Below are 22,223 nucleotides of genomic sequence, written 5' to 3' on the forward strand. Positions count from 1 at the left end.
TCGTTCTCCCTTTCCCTCTCTCGTTCTCCCTTTCCCTCTCTCTATCTCCCTTTCCCTCTCTCATTCTCCCTTTTCCTCTCTCAATCCCTTTCCCTCTCGCATTGTCTCTTTCCCTCTCTCATTCTCTTTCCCTCTCTCGTTCTCCCTTTCCCTCTCTCATTCTGTCTTTCCCTCTCTCATTCTGTCTTTCCCTCTCTCATTCTGTCTTTCCCTCTCTCATTCTCTTTAGCTCTCTCATTCTCTCTCTCGCTCTCACATTGTCTCTTTCCCTCTCTCATTCTCTCTCTCCCTCTCTCATTCTTCCTTTCCCTCTCTCATTCTCTCTTTCCCTCACTCATTCTCTCTATCCTTCTCTCATTCTCCCTTTCCCTCTCTCGTTCTCCCTTTCCCTCTCTCGTTCTCCCTTTCCCTCTCTCGTTCTCCCTTTCCCTCTCTCAATCCCTTTCCCTTTCGCATTGTCTCTTTCCCTCTCTCATTCTCCCTTTCCCTCTCTCATTCACTCTTTCCCCCTCTCATTCACTCTTTCCCTCTCTCATTCTCTCTTTCCCTCTCTCATTCTCTCTTTCCCTCTTTCATTCTCTCTCTCCCCTCTCTCATTCTCTCTCTTTTTCTCTCATTCTCTCTTTCCCTCTCTCATTCACTCTCTCCCCTCTCTCATTCTCCCTTTCCCTCTCTCATTCTCTCTTTCCCTCTCTCATTCTCCCTTTCCCTCTCTCATTCACTCTTTCCCTCTCTCATTCACTCTTTCCCTCTCTTGTTCTCCCGTTCCCTCTCTCGTTCTCCCATTCGCTCTCTCGTTCTCTCCCTCCCTCTCTCGTTCTCCCTTTCCATCTCTCAATCCCTTTCCCTCTCGCATTGTCTCTTTCCCTCTCTCATTCTCCCTCTCCCTCTCTCATTCGCTCTTTCCCTCTCTCGTTCTCTCTCTTCCTCTCTCATTCTCCCTTTCCCTCTCTTGTTCTCCCTTTCCCTCTCTCTATCTCCCTTTCCCTCTCTCATTCTCCCTTTTCCTCTCTCAATCCTTTTCCCTCTCGCATTGTCTCTTTCCCTCTCTCATTCTCCCTTTCCCTCTCTCATTCGCTCTTTTCATCTCTCGTTCTCTCCCTCCCTCTCTCATTCTCTTTCCCTCTCTCGTTCTCCCTTTCCCTCTCTCATTCTGTCTTTCCCCCTCTCATTCTCTTTCGCTCTCTCATTCTCTCTCTCCCTATCGCATTCTCCCTTTCCCTCTCTCATTCTCCCTTTCCCTCTCTCATTCTCTTGTTCCCTCTCTCATTCTCTCGTTCCCTCTCTCATTCTCTCGTTCCCTCTCTCATTGTCTCTTTCCCTCTCTCATTGTCTCTTTCCCTCTCTCATTCTTCCTTTCCCTCTCTCATTCTCTCTTTCCCTCACTCATTCTCTCTATCCTTCTCTCATTCTCCCTTTCCCTCTCTCGTTCTTCCTTTCCCTCTCTCGTTCTCTCTTTTCCTCTCTCATTCTCCCTTTCCCTCTCTCAATCCCTTTCCCTCTCGCATTCTCCCTTTCCCTCTCTCATTCACTCTTTCCCCCTCTCATTCACTCTTTCCCTCTCTCATTCTCTCTTTCCCTCTCTCATTCTCTCTTTCCCTCTTTCATTCTCTCTCTCCCCTCTCTCATTCTCTCTCTTTTTCTCTCATTCTCTCTTTCCCTCTCTCATTCACTCTCTCCCCTCTCTCATTCTCCCTTTCCCTCTCTCATTCTCTCTTTCCCTCTCTCATTCTCCCTTTCCCTCTCTCATTCACTCTTTCCCTCTCTCATTCACTCTTTCCCTCTCTTGTTCTCCCGTTCCCTCTCTCGTTCTCCCATTCGCTCTCTCGTTCTCTCCCTCCCTCTCTCGTTCTCCCTTTCCATCTCTCAATCCCTTTCCCTCTCGCATTGTCTCTTTCCCTCTCTCATTCTCCCTCTCCCTCTCTCATTCGCTCTTTCCCTCTCTCGTTCTCTCTCTTCCTCTCTCATTCTCCCTTTCCCTCTCTTGTTCTCCCTTTCCCTCTCTCTATCTCCCTTTCCCTCTCTCATTCTCCCTTTTCCTCTCTCAATCCTTTTCCCTCTCGCATTGTCTCTTTCCCTCTCTCATTCTCCCTTTCCCTCTCTCATTCGCTCTTTTCCTCTCTCGTTCTCTCCCTCCCTCTCTCATTCTCTTTCCCTCTCTCGTTCTCCCTTTCCCTCTCTCATTCTGTCTTTCCCCCTCTCATTCTCTTTCGCTCTCTCATTCTCTCTCTCCCTATCGCATTCTCCCTTTCCCTCTCTCATTCTCCCTTTCCCTCTCTCATTCTCTTGTTCCCTCTCTCATTCTCTCGTTCCCTCTCTCATTCTCTCGTTCCCTCTCTCATTGTCTCTTTCCCTCTCTCATTGTCTCTTTCCCTCTCTCATTCTTCCTTTCCCTCTCTCATTCTCTCTTTCCCTCACTCATTCTCTCTATCCTTCTCTCATTCTCCCTTTCCCTCTCTCGTTCTTCCTTTCCCTCTCTCGTTCTCTCTTTTCCTCTCTCATTCTCCCTTTCCCTCTCTCAATCCCTTTCCCTCTCGCATTGTCTCTTTCCCTCTCTCATTCTCCCTCTCCCCCTCTCATTCGCTCTTTCCCTCTCTTGTTCTCCCTTTCCCTCTCTCGTTCTCCCCTACCCACTCATTCTCTCTTTCCCTCTCTCATTCTCTCTTTCCCTCTCTTGTTCTCCCTTTCCCTCTCTCGTTCTCCCTTACCCACTCATTCTCTCTTTCCCTCTCTCGTTCGCTCTTTCCCTCTCTCATTCTCCATTTCCCTCTCTCCTTCTCCCTTTCCCTCTCTCTTCTCCCTTTCCCTCTCTCATTCTCCCTTTTCCTCTCTCAATCCCTTTCCCTCTCGCATTGTCTCTTTCCCTCTCTCATTCGCTCTTTCCCTCTCTCGTTCTCTCACCCCCTCTCTCGTTCTCTCACTCCCTCTCACGTTCTCCCTTTCCCTCTCTCATTCTCTCTTTCCCTCTCTCACTCTCTCTTTCCCTCTCTCATTCTCTTTCCCCCTATCGTTCTCCCTTTCCTTCTCTCATTCCCTCTTTCCCTCTCTAAATCTCACTTTTTCGCACTCATTCTCCATTTACCTCTCTCGTTCTCCCTTTCCCTCTTTCATTCGCTCTTTCCCTCTCTCATTCAATCCCTCCCTCTCTCGTTCTCCTGTTCCCCCTCTCATTCTCTCTCTCCCTCTCTCGTTCTCCCTTTCCCTCCCTCATTCTCCCTTTCCCTCTCTCATTGTCCCTTTGTCTCTCTCATTCTCCCTTTCCCTCTCTCATTCTGTCTTTCGCTATCTCATTCTATTTCGCTCTCTCATTCTCTCTCTCCCTCTCTCATTCTCCCTTTCCCTCTCTCATTCTCCCTTTCCCTCTCTCATTCTCCCTTTCCCTCTCTCATTCTCCCTTTCCATCTCTCCTTCTCTCTTTCCCTCTCTCATTGTCTCTCTCCCTCTCTCATTCTTTCTCTCCCTCTCTCATTCTTCCTTTCCCTCTCTCATTCTCTTTTTCCCTCTCTCGTTCTCCCTTTCCCTCCCTCGTTCTCCCCTTCCCTCTCTCATTCTCCCTTTCCCTCTTTCATTCTCCCTTTCCCTCTCTCGTTCTCCCTTTCCCTCTCTCATTCTCCCTTTCCCTCTCTCATTCTCCCTTTCCCTCTCTCATTCTCCCTTTCCCTCTCTCATTCTCTCTTTCCCTCTCTCATTCTCTCTTTCCCTCTCTCGTTCTCCCATTCGCTCTCTCGTTCTCTCCCTCCCTCTCTTGTTCTCCCTTTCCATTTCTCAATCCCTTTCCCTCTGGCATTGTCCCTTTCCCTCTCTCATTCGCTCTTTCCCTCTCTCGTTCTCTCTCTTCCTCTCTCATTCTCCCTTTCCCTCTCTCATTCTCCCTTTCCCTCTCTCGTTCGCTCTTTCCCTCTCTCGTTCGCCCTTTCCCTCTCTCGTTCTCCCTTTCCCTCTCATTCTCTCTTTCCCTCTCTCGTTCGCTATTTCCCTCTCTCATTCTCCCTTTCCCTCTCTCGTTCTCCCTTTCCCTCTCTCGTTCTCCCTTTCCCTCTCTCTATCTCCCTTTCCCTCTCTCATTCTCCCTTTTCCTCTCTCAATCCTTTTCCCTCTCGCATTGTCTCTTTCCCTCTCTCATTCTCCCTTTCCCTCTCTCATTCGCTCTTTCCCTCTCTCGTTCTCTCCCTCCCTCTCACGTTCTCCCTTTCCCTCTCACTCTCTCTTTCCCTCTCTCGCTCTCTCTTTCCCTCTCTCATTCTTTTTCCGTCTCTCGTTCTCCCTTTCCCTCTCTCATTCTGTCTTTCCCTCTCTCATTCTGTCTTTCCCCCTCTCATTCTCTTTCGCTCTCTCATTCTCTCTCTCCCTATCGCATTCTTCCTTTCCCTCTCTCATTCTCCCTTTCCCTCTCTCATTCTCTCGTTCCCTCTCTCATTCTCTCTTTCCCTCTCTCATTCTCTCTTTCCCTCTCTCATTGTCTCTTTCCCTCTCTCATTCTCTCGTACCCTCTCTCATCCTCTTTCCCTCTCTCATTGTCTCTCTCCCTCTCTCATTCTTTCTCTCCCTCTCTCATTATTCCTTTCCCTCTCTCATTCTCTTTTTCCCTCTCTCGTTCTCCCTTTCCCTCCCTCGTTCTCCCCTTCCCTCTCTCATTCTCCCTTTCCCTCTCTCGTTCTCTCTTTCCCTCTCTTGTTCTCCCTTTCCCTCTTTCATTCTCCCTTTCCCTCTTTCATTCTACCTTTCCCTCTCTCGTTCTGGCTTTCCCTCTCTCTTTCTCTCTTTCCCTCTCTCATTCTCTCTTTCCCTCTCTTGTTCTCCCGTTCCCTCTCTCGTTCTCCCATTCGCTCTCTCGTTCTCTCCCTCCCTCTCTCGTTCTCCCTTTCCATCTCTCAATCCCTTTCCCTCTCGCATTGTCTCTTTTCCTCTCTCATTCTCCCTCTCCCTCTCTCATTCGCTCTTTCCCTCTCTCGTTCTCTCTCTTCCTCTCTCATTCTCCCTTTCCCTCTCTCGTTCGCCCTTTCCCTCTCTCGTTCTCCCTTTCCCTCTCATTCTCTCTTTCCCTCTCATTCTCTCTTTCCCTCTCATTCTCTCTTTCCCTCTCTCGTTCGCTCTTTCCCTCTCTCATTCTCCCTTTCCCTCTCTCGTTCTCCCGTTCCCTCTCTCGTTCTCCCTTTCCCTCTCTCATTCTCCCTTTCCCTCTCTCAATCCTTTTCCCTCTCGCATTGTCTCTTTCCCTCTCTCATTCTCCCTTTCCCTCTCTCATTCACTCTTTCCCTCTCTCATTCACTCTTTCCCTCTCTCATTCACTCTTTCCCTCTCTCATTCACTCTTTCCCTCTCTCATTCAATCTTTCCCTCTCTCATTCACTCTTTCCCTCTCTCATTCTCTCTTTCCCTCTCTCATTCTCTCTTTCCCTCTTTCATTCTCTCTCTCCCCTCTCTCATTCTCACTTTCCCTCTCTCATTCTCTCTTTTTCTCTCTCATTCTCTATTTCCCTCTCTCATTTTCTCTTTCCCTTTCTCATTCTCTGTTTACCTCTCTCATTCTCTCTTTCCCTCTCTCGTTCTCCCTTTCCCTCTCTCGTTCTCCCTTTCCCTCTGTCGTTCTTTCTTTCTTTTTCTCTGTCTCCCTTTCCCTCTCTCACTCTCCCTTTTCCTCTCTCAATCCCTTTCCCTCTCGCATTGTCTCTTTCCCTCTCTCATTCTCCCTTTTCCTCTCTCATTCTCACTTTCCATCTCTCATTCTCTCTTTCCCTCTCTCATTCTCTCTATCCCTCTCTCATTCTCTCTTTCCCTCTCTCATTCTCTCTTTCCCTCTCTCATTCTCTCTTTCCCTTTCTCATTCTCTCTTTCCCTCTCTCATTCGCTCTTTCCCTCTCTCATTCGCTCTTTCCCTCTCTCATTTTCTCTTTCCCTCTCTCGTTCTCCCTTTCCCTCTCTCGTTCTCCCTTTCCCTCTCTCTATCTCCCTTTCCCTCTCTCTATCTCCCTTTCCCTCTCTCATTCTCCCTTTTCCTCTCTCAATCCCTTTCCCTCTCGCATTATCTCTTTCCCTCTCTCATTCTCTCTTTCCCTCTCTCATTCTCTCTTTCCCTTTCTCATTCTCTCTTTCCCTCTCTCATTCTCTCTTTCCCTCTCTCATTCTCTCTTTCCCTCTCTCATTTTCTCTTTCCCTCTTTCGTTCTCCCTTTCCCTCTCTCGTTCTCCCTTTCCCTCTCTCTATCTCCCTTTCCCTCTCTCATTCTCCCTTTTCCTCTCTCAATCCCTTTCCCTCTCGCATTGTCTCTTTCCCTCTCTCATTCTCTTTCCCTCTCTCGTTCTCCCTTTCCCTCTCTCATTCTGTCTTTCCCTCTCTCATTCTGTCTTTCCCTCTCTCATTCTGTCTTTCCCTCTCTCATTCTCTTTAGCTCTCTCATTCTCTCTCTCGCTCTCACATTGTCTCTTTCCCTCTCTCATTCTCTCTCTCCCTCTCTCATTCTTCCTTTCCCTCTCTCATTCTCTCTTTCCCTCACTCATTCTCTCTATCCTTCTCTCATTCTCCCTTTCCCTCTCTCGTTCTCCCTTTCCCTCTCTCGTTCTCCCTTTCCCTCTCTCGTTCTCCCTTTCCCTCTCTCAATCCCTTTCCCTTTCGCATTGTCTCTTTCCCTCTCTCATTCTCCCTTTCCCTCTCTCATTCACTCTTTCCCCCTCTCATTCACTCTTTCCCTCTCTCATTCTCTCTTTCCCTCTCTCATTCTCTCTTTCCCTCTTTCATTCTCTCTCTCCCCTCTCTCATTCTCTCTCTTTATCTCTCATTCTCTCTTTCCCTCTCTCATTCACTCTCTCCCCTCTCTCATTCTCCCTTTCCCTCTCTCATTCTCTCTTTCCCTCTCTCATTCTCCCTTTCCCTCTTCATTCACTCTTTCCCTCTCTCATTCACTCTTTCCCTCTCTTGTTCTCCCGTTCCCTCTCTCGTTCTCCCATTCGCTCTCTCGTTCTCTCCCTCCCTCTCTCGTTCTCCCTTTCCATCTCTCAATCCCTTTCCCTCTCGCATTGTCTCTTTCCCTCTCTCATTCTCCCTCTCCCTCTCTCATTCGCTCTTTCCCTCTCTCGTTCTCTCTCTTCCTCTCTCATTCTCCCTTTCCCTCTCTTGTTCTCCCTTTCCCTCTCTCTATCTCCCTTTCCCTCTCTCATTCTCCCTTTTCCTCTCTCAATCCTTTTCCCTCTCGCATTGTCTCTTTCCCTCTCTCATTCTCCCTTTCCCTCTCTCATTCGCTCTTTTCCTCTCTCGTTCTCTCCCTCCCTCTCTCATTCTCTTTCCCTCTCTCGTTCTCCCTTTCCCTCTCTCATTCTGTCTTTCCCTCTCTCATTCTGTCTTTCCCCCTCTCATTCTCTTTCGCTCTCTCATTCTCTCTCTCCCTATCGCATTCTCCCTTTCCCTCTCTCATTCTCCCTTTCCCTCTCTCATTCTCTTGTTCCCTCTCTCATTCTCTCGTTCCCTCTCTCATTCTCTCGTTCCCTCTCTCATTGTCTCTTTCCCTCTCTCATTGTCTCTTTCCCTCTCTCATTCTTCCTTTCCCTCTCTCATTCTCTCTTTCCCTCACTCATTCTCTCTATCCTTCTCTCATTCTCCCTTTCCCTCTCTCGTTCTTCCTTTCCCTCTCTCGTTCTCTCTTTTCCTCTCTCATTCTCCCTTTCCCTCTCTCAATCCCTTTCCCTCTCGCATTGTCTCTTTCCCTCTCTCATTCTCCCTCTCCCTCTCTCATTTGCTCTTTCCCTCTCTTGTTCTCCCTTTCCCTCTCTCGTTCTCCCCTACCCACTCATTCTCTCTTTCCCTCTCTCATTCTCTCTTTCCCTCTCTTGTTCTCCCTTTCCCTCTCTCGTTCTCCCTTACCCACTCATTCTCTCTTTCCCTCTCTCGTTCGCTCTTTCCCTCTCTCATTCTCCATTTCCCTCTCTCGTTCTCCCTTTCCCTCTCTCTTCTCCCTTTCCCTCTCTCATTCTCCCTTTTCCTCTCTCAATCCCTTTCCCTCTCGCATTGTCTCTTTCCCTCTCTCATTCGCTCTTTCCCTCTCTCGTTCTCTCACTCCCTCTCTCGTTCTCTCACTCCCTCTCACGTTCTCCCTTTCCCTCTCTCATTCTCTCTTTCCCTCTCTCGCTCTCTCTTTCCCTCTCTCATTCTCTTTCCCCCTATCGTTCTCCCTTTCCCTCTCTCATTCCCTCTTTCCCTCTCTAAATCTCACTTTTTCGCACTCATTCTCCATTTACCTCTCTCGTTCTCCCTTTCCCTCTCTCATTCTCCCTTTTCCTCTCTCATTTTCCCTTTTCCTCTCTCATTCTCCCTTTTCCTCTCTCATTCTCCCTTTCCCTCTCTCATTCTCCCTTTCCCTCTCTCATTCTCCCTTTCCCTCTCTCATTCTCCCTTTCCCTCTCTCATTCTCCCTTTCCCTCTCTCATTCTCTTTCCCTCTCTCATTCTCTCTCTCCCTCTCTGGTTCTCCCTTTCCCTCCCTCATTCTCCCTTTACCTCTCACATTCTCTCTTTCCCTCTCTCAATCCCTCTCCCTTTCCCTCTCTCATTCTCCCTTTTCCTGTTTCATTCGCTCTTTCCCTCTCTCATTCTCTCCCTCCCTCTCTCGTTCTCCTGTTCCCCCTCTCATTCTCTCTGTCCCTCTCTCGTTCTCCCTTTCCCTCTCTCATTGTCCCTTTGTCTCTCTCATTCTCCCTTTCCCTCTCTCATTCTGTCTTTCGCTCTCTCATTCTGTATTTCGCTCTCTCATTCTATTTCGCTCTCTCATTCTATTTCGCTCTCTCATTCTCTCTCTCCCTCTCTCATTCTCCCTTTCCCTCTCTCATTCTCCCTTTCCCTCTCTCATTCTCCCTTTCTCTCTCTCATTCTCTCGTACCCTCTCTCATTCTCTCTTTCCCTCTCTCATTGTCTCTCTCCCTCTCTCATTCTTTCTCTCCCTCTCTCATTCTTCCTTTCCCTCTCTCATTCTCTTTTTCCCTCTCTCGTTCTCCATTTCCCTCCCTCGTTCTCCCATTCGCTCTCTCGTTCTCTCCCTCCCTCTCTCGTTCTCCCTTTCCATCTCTCAATCCCTTTCCCTCTCGCATTGTCTCTTTTCCTCTCTCATTCTCCCTCTCCCTCTCTCATTCGCTCTTTCCCTCTCTCGTTCTCTCTCTTCCTCTCTCATTCTCCCTTTCCCTCTCTCGTTCGCCCTTTCCCTCTCTCGTTCTCCCTTTCCCTCTCATTCTCTCTTTCCCTCTCTCGTTCGCTCTTTCCCTCTCTCATTCTCCCTTTCCCGCTCTCGTTCTCCCTTTCCCTCTCTCGTTCTCCCTTTCCCTCTCTCATTCTCCCTTTTCCTCTCTCAATCCTTTTCCCTCTCGCATTGTCTCTTTCCCTCTCTCATTCTCCCTTTCCCTCTCTCATTCGCTCTTTCCCTCTCTCGTTCTCTCCCTCCCTCTCACGTTCTCCCTTTCCCTCTCTCGCTCTCTCTTTCCCTCTCTCATTCTTTTTCCGTCTCTCGTTCTCCCTTTCCCTCTCTCATTCTGTCTTTCCCTCTCTCATTCTGTCTTTCCCCCTCTCATTCTCTTTCGCTCTCTCATTCTCTCTCTCCCTATCGCATTCTCCCTTTCCCTCTCTCATTCTCCCTTTCCCTCTCTCATTCTCTCGTTCCCTCTCTCATTCTCTCTTTCCCTCTCTCATTGTCTCTTTCCCTCTCTCATTCTCTCTCCCCCTCTCTCATTCTTCCTTTCCCTCTCTCATTCTCTCTTTCCCTCACTCATTCTCTCTATCCTTCTCTCGTTCTCCCTTTCCCTCTCTCGTTCTCCCTTTCCCTCTCTCGTTCTCCCTTTCCCTCTCTCGTTCTCCCTTTCCCTCTCTCGTTCTCCCTTTTCCTCTCTTAATCCCTTTCCCTCTCGCATTGTCTCTTTCCCTCTCTCATTCTCCCTTTCCCTCTCTCATTCACTCTTTCCCTCTCTCATTCACTCTTTCCCTCTCTCATTCTCTCTTTCCCTCTCTCATTCTCTCTTTCCCTCTCTCATTCTCTCTTTCCCTCTTTCATTCTCTCTCTCCCCTCTCTCATTCTCCCTTTCCCTCTCTCATTCTCTCTTTTTCTCTCTCATTCTCTATTTCCCTCTCTCATTTTCTCTTTCCCTTTCTCATTCTCTGTTTACCTCTCTCATTCTCTCTTTCCCTCTCTCGTTCTCCCTTTCCCTCTCTCGTTCTCCCTTTCCCTCTGTCGTTCTTTCTTTCCCTTTCTCTATCTCCCTTTCCCTCTCACTCTCCCTTTTCCTCTCTCAATCCCTTTCCCTCTCGCATTGTCTCTTTCCCTCTCTCATTCTCCCTTTTCCTCTCTCATTCTCTCTTTCCATCTCTCATTCTCTCTTTCCCTCTCTCATTCTCTCTATCCCTCTCTCATTCTCTCTTTCCCTCTCTCATTCTCTCTTTCCCTCTCTTATTCTCTCTTTCCCTTTCTCATTCTCTCTTTCCCTCTCTCATTCTCTCTTTCCCTCTCTCATTCGCTCTTTCCCTCTCTCATTTTCTCTTTCCCTCTCTCGTTCTCCCTTTCCCTCTCTCGTTCTCCCTTTCCCTCTCTCGTTCCCCCTTTCCCTCTCTCACTCTCCCTTTTCCTCTCTCAATCCCTTTCCCTCTCGCATTGTCTCTTTCCCTCTCTCATTCTCCCTTTTCCTCTCTCATTCTCTCTTTCCATCTCTCATTCTCTCTTTCCCTCTCTCATTCTCTCTATCCCTCTCTCATTCTCTCTTTCCCTCTCTCATTCTCTCTTTCCCTCTCTCATTCTCTCTTTCCCTTTCTCATTCTCTCTTTCCCTCTCTCATTCTCTCTTTCCCTCTCTCATTCTCTCTTTCCCTCTCTCATTTTCTCTTTCCCTCTTTCGTTCTCCCTTTCCCTCTCTCGTTCTCCCTTTCCCTCTCTCTATCTCCCTTTCCCTCTCGCGTTCTCCCTTTTCCTCTCTCAATCCCTTTCCCTCTCGCATTGTCTCTTTCCCTCTCTCATTCTCCCTTTCCCTCTCTCATTCTCCCTTTCCCTCTCTCATTCACTCTCTCCCCTCTCTCATTCTCCCTTTCCCTCTCTCATTCTCTCTTTTTCTCTCTCATTCTCTATTTCCCTCTTTCATTCTCTCTCTCCCCTCACTCATTCTCCCTTTCCCTCTCTCATTCTCTCTTTTTCTCTCTCATTCTCTATTTCCCTCTCTCATTGTCTCTTTCCCTCTCTCATTCTCCCTTTCCCTCTCTCATTCACTCTTTCCCTCTCTCATTCACTCTTTCCCTCTCTCATTCTCTCTTTCCCTCTCTCATTCTCTCTTTCCCTCTCTCGTTCTCCCTTTCCCTCTCTCGTTCTCCCTTTCCCTCTGTCGTTCTTTCTTTCCCTTTCTCTATCTCCCTTTCCCTCTCTCACTCTCCCTTTTCCTCTCTCAATCCCTTTCCCTCTCGCATTGTCTCTTTCCCTCTCTCATTCTCCCTTTTCCTCTCTCATTCTCTCTTTCCATCTCTCATTCTCTCTTTCCCTCTCTCATTCTCTCTATCCCTCTCTCGTTCTCCCTTTCCCTCTCTCGTTCTCCCTTTCCCTCTCTCGTTCTCCCTTTCCCTCTCTCGTTCTCCCTTTCCCTTTCTCTATCTCCCTTTCCCTCTCTCACTATCCCTTTTCCTCTCTCAATCCCTTTCCCTCTCGCATTGTCTCTTTCCCTCTCTCATTCTCCCTTTTCCTCTCTCATTCTCTCTTTCCATCTCTCATTCTCTCTTTCCCTTTCTCATTCTCTCTTTCCCTCTCTCATTCTCTCTTTCCCTCTCTCATTCGCTCTTTCCCTCTCTCATTTTCTCTTTCCCTCTCTCGTTCTCCCTTTCCCTCTCTCGTTCTCCCTTTCCCTCTCTCGTTCTCCCTTTCCCTCTCTCATTCTCCCTTTTCCTCTCTCAATCCCTTTCCCTCCCGCATTCTCTCTTTCCCTCTCTCATTCTCTCTTTCCCTCTCTCATTCTCTCTTTCCCTTTCTCATTCTCTCTTTCCCTCTCTCATTCTCTCTTTCCCTCTCTCATTTTCTTTTTCCCTCTCTCGTTCTCCCTTTCCCTCTCTCGTTCTCCCTTTCCCTCTCTCTATCTCCCTTTCCCTCTCTCATTCTCCCTTTTCCTCTCTCAATCCCTTTCCCTCTCGCATTGTCTCTTTCCCTCTCTCATTCTCCCTTTCCCTCTCTTTCTCTCCTTCCCTCTCTCATTCTCTCTTTCCCTCTCTCATGGTCAGATTCTTGGCCGTGTGGATGAGCAGAGAGATCTCGGTTTCCATGTACATAGATCCCTGAAAGTTGCCACTCAGGTTGAGAGGGTTGTTAAGAAGGCGTTCGGTGTGTTAGCTTTTATTGGTAGAGGGATTGAGTTTCGGAGCCAAGAGGTCATGTTGCAGCTGTACAAAACTCTGGTGCGGCAGCATTTGGAGTATTGCGTGCAATTCTGGTCACCGCATTTTAGGAAGGATGTGGATGCATTGGAAAGGGTGCAGAGGAGATTTACCAGAATGTTGCCTGGTATGTAGGGAAGATCTTATGAGGAAAGGCTGAGGGACTTGAGGCTGTTTTCGTTAGAGAGACGACGGTTAAGAGGTGACTTAATTGAGGCATACAAAATGATCAGAGGATTGGATAGGGTGGACAGTGAGAGCCTTTTTCCTCGGATGGTGATGTCTAGCACGAGGGGACATAGCTTTAAATTGAGGGGAGATAGATATAGGACAGATGTCAGAGGTAGGTTCTTTACTCAGAGAGTAGTAAGGGTGTGGAATGCCCTGCCTGCAACAGTAGTGGACTCGCCAACACTAAGGGCATTAGAGTGGTCATTGGATAGACATATGGATGATAAAGGAATAGCGTAGATGGGCTTTAGAGTGGTTTCACAGGTCGGCACAACATCGAGGGCCGAAGGGCCTGTACTGCGCTGTAATGTTCGATGTTCCCTCTCTCATTCTCCCTTTCCCTCGCTCGTTCTCTCTTTATCTCTCTCTCGTTCTCCCTTTCTCTCTCTCAATCTCTCTTTATCTCTCTCTCGTTCTCCCTTTCTCTCTCTCTCAATCTCTCTTTATCCTGTCTCTTCCTCTCGCCGTATTTTCCCCCTCTTTCTCTTGTTAAGATATCGGGTGAGAACATTAAGCAATTTTTCCTTTGTCAGAGAATGAGGAACGGATTCTTCACCCCAGGAGTGATCATTCTGACCAATAGGTATCTTTTATGTTAAGCCATACTTTAATTTAAACACGGGATTAACCACATTAAAATTGTTAACTCAAGGTAAAACCTGAACTTACTATCCACGACTGCCATTAACCAACCCAATACAGTTCAAACGCCACTTATAAATAAAGTTACCAAAACAGGTTTACTTGCTTCGATGTGTCGAGACTTTTGGAGAGAACCTTTCAAGGGTAGATCCAGGACACCTCTGTCTTATCAGACGTAAATCCTATAGCAAGCTGCAAAAATATAGACAGATCTGGCTCCTCCCATCAATTACATCATCTGTATCCTACTAAGTTCCATGACCTGCTTAGCTCGGATCAAATACAATCCCTCAGAAATTATTTGCTCTCCAGGGAATCTCCAGCAATCAAAACAATATTCCATTAGCCATCTCTCTGTAAATAAATGGTTAATCAATTATTACCTCACCTTTTACGACTCTTTAATTACAGTTCTAGTAGACACACTGCCTATATGTATTTTAAGCCAGGGTTTTCAATAACATTACTGACATGAATATGAAATATAAAATGTGCCAATTTGTGCATTCTCTTCCTCTCCCTTTTCTTCTCTCATTCTTGTTTTCCCTCTCTTTATATATCCCTCTCTCTTTCTCTCCCTCTCTCTCATTCTTTTCCTCTCTCTCACTCTCTCTTCCTTTTATCTCTCTCTCTCATGCTCTTCCCCTCTCACATTCTCTCCTTTTTAATCCCCTTTTTCTCTGTCTTTTTCCCTTTCGCACTCTTTTTCTCTTAATCTCCCTTTTTAATCCCTCCCCTTTCTCGCTCTCTTTCGCTCTCGTTCTCTTTTTTTAAATAAATGTTTTATTAAAGTTTTTCCAAAGAGCGTTTTTACATAACAAAAATAGAAATACTGATAATACAAAATAACAATCGACATATCCCAAAGCTTCCAGTGAAACTACTTACACAACACAAACGTTTTTCCCTTTTCTTTAAACAGAGCAAGGTGGATTTTGTCTTCATGCCCAACTCACATTATGTCAACAGTACCCCCACCCCCCCTCCCCCCCCCAGTTGCTGCTGCTGCTGACACTTACTGCTCCCCTAGGAAGTCAAGGAACTGTTGCCACCGCCGGGCGAACCCCAGCAAGGCCCCTCTCGAGGCTGAGGAATCCCGACATGTCGCTAACCCAGGTCTCCACACCCGGGGGATTAGAGTCCCTCTCCATTAGCAAGATCCGTCACCGGGCTACCAGGGAGGCAAAGGCCAGGACCTCGGCCTCTTTCGCTTCCTGCACTCCCGGATCCTCCACCGCCCCAAATATCGCTACCGCTGGGCTCGCCTTCGCCCGAGCGTCCAAAACCCTAGACATCACCCTCGCAAACCCCTGCCAGAATGTGACAGGCATGCCCAAAACACATGGGCATGGTTCGCCAGACTCCCTGCACATCTCGGGCACCTGTCCTTTGCCCCCAAAAACCTACTCATTCTTGCCGCCGTTACATGCGCCCGATGCAGCACCTTAAACTGGATTAATCCGAGCCTGGCACATGATGAGGAGGAGTTCACCCTGCCCAGGGCATCGGCCCACAGGCCCTCGCCCAGCTCCTCGCCCAGCTCCTCCTCCCACTTATCCTTCAACTCCCCCACTGAGGCTTCCTCCACCTCCTGCAGCTCCTGATAGATGTCCGACCCTTCCCCTCCCCTACCCAGATGCCAGACACCACCCTGTCCTGGATCCTACGTGGGGGCAGCAGCGGAAATGTCCCGAAGCTGAAGGTACCTGAACGCATTCCCCGGGGGCAGGCCGAACCTCTCCTGTAGCGCCTGCATGCTAGGGAAAGTGCCATCTATAAACAGGTCCCCCATCCTCCTAATACCTGCCCTATACCAGCCTTGGAACCCCCCATCCAACCTACCCAGAGCAAATCTGTGGTTATTCCGTATCGGGGTCCACACCGAGGCCCCCTCCTCTCCCCAGTGTCTCCTCCACTGCCCCCAGATCCTCAGTGCCGCCGTCACCACCGGGCTAGTGGGGTATCGCGCCGGCGGGAACGGCAGCGGAGCCGTAACAAGTGCCCCTAGACTGGTGCCTCTACACGACGCCGCCTCCAACCGCCCCCCCCACGCCGCCCCCTCCTCCATCATCCATTTCCTGATCATGGCCACATTGGCCGCCCAGTTATAACCGCAGAAGTTCGGCAGAGCCAGTCCTCCCCCCGCCATCCTATTCACCCGCTTGAAAAAGGACTTGGGGATGAAAATGGGGAGGCACTGAAACACGAAGAGGAACCTGGGAAGAACCGACATCTTCACAGTCTGCACCCGTCCTGCTCACGTCTGTTGTGGGTAAAGTCTTGGAGGGGATTATAAGAGACAAGATTTATAATCATCTAGATAGGAATAATATGATCAGGGATAGTCAGCATGGCTTTGTGAAGGGTAGGTCATGCCTCACAAACCTTATTGAGTTCTTTGAGAAGGTGACTGAACAGGTAGACGAGGGTAGAGCAGTTGATGTGGTGTATATGGATTTCAGCAAAGCGTTTGATAAGGTTCCCCACGGTAGGCTATTGCAGAAAATACGGAGGCTGGGGATTGAGGGTGATTTAGAGATGTGGATCAGAAATTGGCTAGCTGAAAGAAGGTGGTGGTTGATGGGAAATGTTCAGAATGGAGTTCAGTTACAAGTGGCGTACCACAAGGATCTGTTCTGGGGCAGTTGCTGTTTGTCATTTTTATCAATGACCTAGAGGAAGGCGCAGAAGGGTGGGTGAGTAAATTTGCAGACGATACTAAAGTCGGTGGTGTTGTCGATAGTGTGGAAGGATGTAGCAGGTTACAGAGGGACATAGATAAGCGGCAGAGCTGGGCTGAGAGGTGGCAGGAAGTCCCCCAGGATCCGCATGACCTCCCCCATCCCCTCTAACGGGTCCGAAATATACAACAGCAGGTCATCCGCGTAGAGGGAGACCCGGTGCTCCCCCCTCCGCGCACCAGCCCCCTCATACCCCCCCGAAGTCCTGAGCGCAATGGCGAACGGCTCAATTGCCAGGTCAAACAGCAACGGGGACAGGGGACACCCCTGTCTCGTCCCCCGGTGCAGCCTGAAATATTCCCACCTTAGCCGGTTTGTGGACACACTCGCTGCAGGGGCCTGATACAGCAGCTCCAACCCAATCGGGGCCCCCAGTCCCTGCAGCCGCTCTGCCTCCACCCTTGGGAACTTCAACCGGTCCACGAACCGCCTCATCCCTTCCCCCTCCCCGGGGGGTTCCGACTCATATAACCTGCCGTAGAACTCCCTGAAGACTTCATTGACCCTCTCTGGGCTCAGCACCATGTTGCCTTCCCTATCCCGCACTCCCCCAATCTCTCTGGCCGCCTCCCTCCTGCACAGCTGGTGCGTCAGCACCCTACTCTCCTTCTCCCCATACTCACACACTGCCCCCTTCGCCTTCCTCAGCTGCGCCTCCGCCTTCCCCGTGGACAGCAAGTCAAACTCCGCCTGTAATTTCCAGCGCTCGTTCAACAGCCCCCCCCCCCTCTGGGGCCTCCGCGTACCTCCTGTCTACCCTGAGTATCTCTCCCACCAGTCTCTCCCTCTCCGCCCTCTCTATGGGACCTAATGGAGATTAACTCTCCCCTAATGACTGCCTTCAGAGCCTCCCAAACCACTGCCACTGTCACCTCCCCTGTGTCATTCGCTCCCACATAGTTCTCAATACTCCTCCTTATCCGCCCGCACACCTCTTCGTCCGCCAGCAGCCCCACATGCAGTCGCCAGAGAGGGCGTCGACCCCGTCCCGCCCCCAGTCGCAGGTCCACCCAGTGCGGGGCGTGGTCCGAGACCGCAATGGCCGAGTATTCTACCCCCTCCACGCCCTACTCAGCACAAAGAAGTCTATTCGCGAATAGACTCTATGGACGTGGGAGAAAAAGGAAAACTCCTTCGCCCTTGGCCGCGTAAACCTCCAGGGGTCCACTCCCCCACCTGGCCCATGAACTCCCACAAGGCCCTGGTTGCGGCCGGCCTCTTTCCCGTTCTGGACTTGGAACGATCCAAGCTCGGATCCAAGACCGTATAGAAGTCCCCTCCCGTTATCAGGTGACTTATCTCCAAGTCCGGGATCCGACACAACACGCGCCTCAAAGTCTGCATCGTCCCAGTTCGGGGCATATACATTCACTAACACCACCCGGGCCCCCTGCAGCTTGCCGCTCACCATTATATACCTGCCCCCCTTGTCCGCCACGATGCTCCCCGCCTCAAACGCCACTCGTTTACTGACCAAAATGGCCTCCCCTCTGGTCTTGGCGTCTAACCCTGAGTGAAACACCTGTCCCACACATCCTTTCCTCAGCCTCGTCTGGTCCGCAAGGTTTAAGTGCGTCTCTAGCAACGTGGCCATGTCCGCCTTCAACCCCTTCAAATGCGAGAATACGCGGGACCGCTTGACCGGCCCATTCAGGCCCCTCACATTCCGCGTGATCAGCCTGGTCGGGGGGGGGGGGGGGGGGGTAACACCCTGTAGAAGCCAGGTATTTCGAATACAACTAGTATAGGTAAAAGATAGCTGTTTAAGCATAAATGTTGAGCCCCACTTTTAATACCCATTTATACAGCATAATTCACTTATACTGAAGTCCGTTGTTCTGGCAAATGCATATTTTCAAAGACAGTGTGACATTAAAAAAAAAGCACAGTTGCAAGATAATTTGACACTGCTTGTGCTAATTATCAAGGACAGGGACTGAATACACAGCAACATGAAGGCAACATTGTTCACAATGCAGATAACAGCTAGGTCAGAAAAGCTGATGTTGCACATTGAAGATGGACGGCTTGCCATCAAATCAAATGTGTTTAAGTCTAACCCAAACCAATTAGGATTATATTGGGGTGTAATTAGATGACTTAAGACAGATATGAAAGTGTATAACTGAAAAGTTTCTCCCGGCCATTTTAGGTTAGGTTTGGGGGTTCTGTCAGTCGAACAGTCTGTGTCAGTGATGTTAGTCCACTTTTGACTTTGAGTTTGAGTTTAGCTGAAGATTAGCTCTCTCTCTCTCTTCATGTTTCATTGCCAGACTTTGACCTTTTAAAAGTTACTTTCGAGCTGTCTGCCTGAGCAAAGAAAGATAATGTCTGTAATTCTCTGAAAGATTCGAATTGTCTACGAATTGCCTTTTAAATGACTTTCAAATTGTAATCCAGCAACTACAAATAAAACAATTCTTTTTGGCACCTGAGGAGTTTATACTGCAAATTTCTGCTGAGTTACAGTATTCGCAAAGTGCTACTGATAACCGAATAGCAGAGATATTATAAATTCCTTCAACTTTACACAGTCGAATAATACAAGGAATCGAACAACTTAACACAGTCTACAAATAGTACAAATCTTACAATTTGTCGTATTGCGCCAGGACTTGATTCATCAACTAAGCTTCCCCCAAACTTGGCGTAGTTCGACAGGTTAAGATCCCTATAAATTAAAGTTTCCTTTACACCCCCACCCCCCATCCCGCCGACTAGCCATCTCCCTTTATTCGGCCAGCTTCGCTCTCGTTCTTGTTCCCTCTCTCTCTCACTCTTTCTCTTATTTTTATCCCCCCTCTCATTCTCTCATTCTCTTTTAGCTCACTCTTCCGCTCTCATTCTCTCTTTTCTAATCTCTTTTTTTCTCTGTCATTCGCTTTCTCACTCTCGTTCTCTCTTTTCCTCCCTCTTTCCCCCTTTCTCTCGCCTTTTCTCTTTCTTCCTCTCTCTCTCTCTTTCTCCCACTTTTACTTCCCTCCCTTTCTCTCTGCAGTACCCCACATTCATCAGATCGCCTCTCTCTCTCTCTCTCTCCTTCCGTTACAGAATTACCTACCGCGTGGTGTACCGCATGGGGGTGGAGACGGAGTACCGCAAGCGAGCGCACTGTTGCCAGGGATACTACGAGAGTCGGGGCATCTGCGTCCGTGAGTAGCGAGATCTGTGGGAGGAAATATCCTCGGGAGAAGGTGGGGGAGAGTGGGGGCCTTGGGTCCGTCTGAGGCATAAGACACTCGTCTCCGTACAACAGCCCCAAGTATGGAGCCACGGAATCCTCCTCTGCAATGCTGGGGAGGCTAGGAGCGTGGGCAGATGGAATACGACGTGGAAAAGCCTGAGGTTGTGCACTTTGGAAGGAGGAATGGAGGCACAGACTATTTTCTAAATGGGGAAATGCTTCGGAAAGCAGAAGCACAAAGAGACTTGGGTGACCTTGTTCACGATTCCCTTAAGGTTAACGTGCAGATTCAGTCGGCAGTTAGGAAGGCAAATGCAATGTTAGCATTCATGTTGAGAGGGTTAGAATACAAGACCAGGGATGTACTTCTGAGGCTGTATAAGGCTCTGGTCAGACCCCATTTGGAGTATTGTGAGCAGTTTTGGGCCCCGTATCTCAGGAAGGATGTGCTGGTCTTGGAAAGGGTCCAGAGGAGGTTCACAAGGACGATCCCTGGAATGAAGAGCTTGTCGTATGAGGAACGGTTGAGGACTCTGGGTCTGTACTCAAAGAACAAAGAAATGTACAGCACAGGAAGAGGCCCTTTGGCCCTCCAAGCCCGTGCCGACCATGCTGCCCGACTAAACTACAATCTTCTACACTTCCTGGGTCTGTATCCTTCTAAAGAACAAAGAAATGTACAGCACAAAATCGTTGGAGTTTAGAAGGATGAGGGGGGATCTTATTGAAACTTACAGGATACTGCGAGGCCTGGATAGAGTGGACGTGGAGAGGATGTTTCCACGTAGGAAAACCTTGAACCAGAGGACAAATGCAATGTTGTCATTCATCTCAAGAGGCTTGGAATATAAAAGCAGGGATGTACTTCTGAAGCTTTATAAAGCATTAGTTAGGCCCCATTTAGAATATTGTGAGCAATTTTGGGCCCCACACCTCAGGAAGGACATACTGGCACTGGAGCGGGTCCAGCGGAGATTCACACGGATGATCCCAGGAATGGTAGGCCTAACATACGATGAACGTCTGAGGATCCTGGGATTATATTCATTGGAGTTTAGGAGGTTGAGATCTAATAGAAACTTACAAGATAATGAATGGCTTAGATAGGGTGGACGTAGGGAAGTTGTTTCCATTAGCAGGGGAGACTAGGACCCGGGGACACAGCCTTAGAATAAAAGGGAGTCACTTTAGAACAGAGATGAGGAGAAATTTCTTCAGCCAGAGAGTGGTGGGTCTGTGGAATTCATTGCCACAGAGGGCGGTGGAGGCCGGGACGTTGAGTGTCTTTAAGACAGAAGTTGATAAATTCTTGATTTCTCGAGGAATTAAGGGCTATGGAGAGAGAGCGGGTAAATGGAGTTGAAATCAGCCATGATTGAATGGTGGAGTGGACTCGATGGGCCGAATGGCCTTATTTCCGCTCCTATGTCTTATGGACACAATCTCAGACTAAAGGGACGATCCTTTAAAACAGAGATGAGGAGGAATTTCTTCAGCCAGAGGGTGGTGAATCTGTGGAACTCTTTGCTGCAGAAGGCTGCGGAGGCCAAATCACTGAGTGTCTTTAAGACAGAGATAGATAGGTTCTTGATTAATAAGGGGATCAGGGGTTATGGGGAGAAGGTGGGAGAATGGGGAGCAGACTCGGTGGGATGATCGGCCTCCTTCTGCTCCAATATCTTCTGGTCCTATGATTCCCTCACAATCCTGGGAAGCTCCAAATTCTAGTCACGCCCAACCTGAGCGAATGTCGCAGGTCAAACTTAGCAAGATCAGGCTTGATTTCCCGCGCAGGGAGCACAGGCCTCATCACACAGTGTGGGTAGGCCTGTAAACTCACCCGATGGAAAGTTAAAATCTGAGCCAGGTCGTTCAGGCACATAATGAGTCCTGGTTGAGAGTTATTAGAATATGAGAACATCTGATCCCCAGAGGAAATGTTATGGGCGGCATGGCAACACAGTGGTTAGCACTTTTGCTTCACAGTGGCAGGGACCCGGGTTCAATTCTCGGCCTGGGTCATTGTCTGTGTGGAGTCCGGGCGCTCCGGTTTCCCCCACAAGTCCCGAAAGTCGTGTTAGTTGGATGAATTGGACATTCTGAATTCTCCCTCTGTGTACCCGAACAGGCGCCGGAGTGTGGCGACTAGGGGCTTTTCACAGTAACTTCATTGCAGTGTTAATGTAAGCCTACTTGTGACACTCAAAGATTATTATAAAACATTGTTTCTTTTGACAGCTGATCTCTGCAGTCAATTTGCAATGTTTGTTTACATAGGTTAGGTGGTTTAAAGGGTTTGCAGTTTAGGCTCTATGAAACTTCTAAAGGCCTGGATGATTGATGCTTTTATTAGCTTGTCCAGAGTCTTTTGTTTAAGCATTGGAGAAAGGTTCCAAAGTATTGCGCTTTTCGAAGCATTTTTTTTTAACACATCCCGCTTTACACTATGGTGTCCGTTGGTGGTAGACAGTACACGGTAGTGTACGGTGGGTCAATGTCGGGAGTGCGAGAGCTTGGCGGGGGCATGGGAATCGTAGGGCTGGATGGGTAAGGGTCACGGGGGCATGGTGGGGTATGCGGGATGTTTGGAGAGTAAAGGCAGGGGGCTGAGGGAGGGGAGATTTGGTGTTTGCTTTTCACTGGGCCAGAGACCCACACGGACTCCAGCAAGGAAGACCATATAGGGGCCCATGGCATGGTTGGATTGTCGCTGGACTAGTAATTGAGGGGCCCTGGGTAAAGTCCGGTGACCCGTGTTCGAAAACCAGCACGTCAGATCGCCAAATTCTGCTTTTTACATTGACTTGGTTTACACATAGACTCTGTTTACTGTCAGGCACTGTTTAAATCGACTCTGTTTACTGTAGGGCACTGTTTACATAGACTCTGTTTACTGTCAGGCACTGTTTAAATAGACTCTGTTTACTGTAGGGCACTGTTTACATAGACTCTGTTTACTGTAGGGCACTGTTTAAATAGACTCTGTTTACTGTAGGGCACTGTTTACATAGACTCTGTTTACTGTAGAGCACTGTTTACATAGACACTGTTTACTGTAG

At 48.9% G+C, this 22,223-nt stretch overlaps 1 protein-coding gene across 1 annotated transcript in view; it reads left to right on the forward strand.

Annotated features, from left to right (window-relative positions):
• LOC140402856 (multiple epidermal growth factor-like domains protein 11) overlaps window positions 1-22,223 on the forward strand; it is a 150,328-nt gene that overhangs the window by 65,238 nt on the left and 62,867 nt on the right. Inside the window, exon 4 of the mRNA XM_072490481.1 lies at window positions 19,032-19,132. Coding sequence (XP_072346582.1) covers window positions 19,032-19,132 — 101 coding nt within the window. The remainder of the gene's footprint in view (window positions 1-19,031; window positions 19,133-22,223) is intronic.

Source organism: Scyliorhinus torazame, chromosome 26 (assembly GCF_047496885.1).
Source record: "Scyliorhinus torazame isolate Kashiwa2021f chromosome 26, sScyTor2.1, whole genome shotgun sequence".
Classification (NCBI taxonomy): Eukaryota; Metazoa; Chordata; class Chondrichthyes; order Carcharhiniformes; family Scyliorhinidae; genus Scyliorhinus; species Scyliorhinus torazame.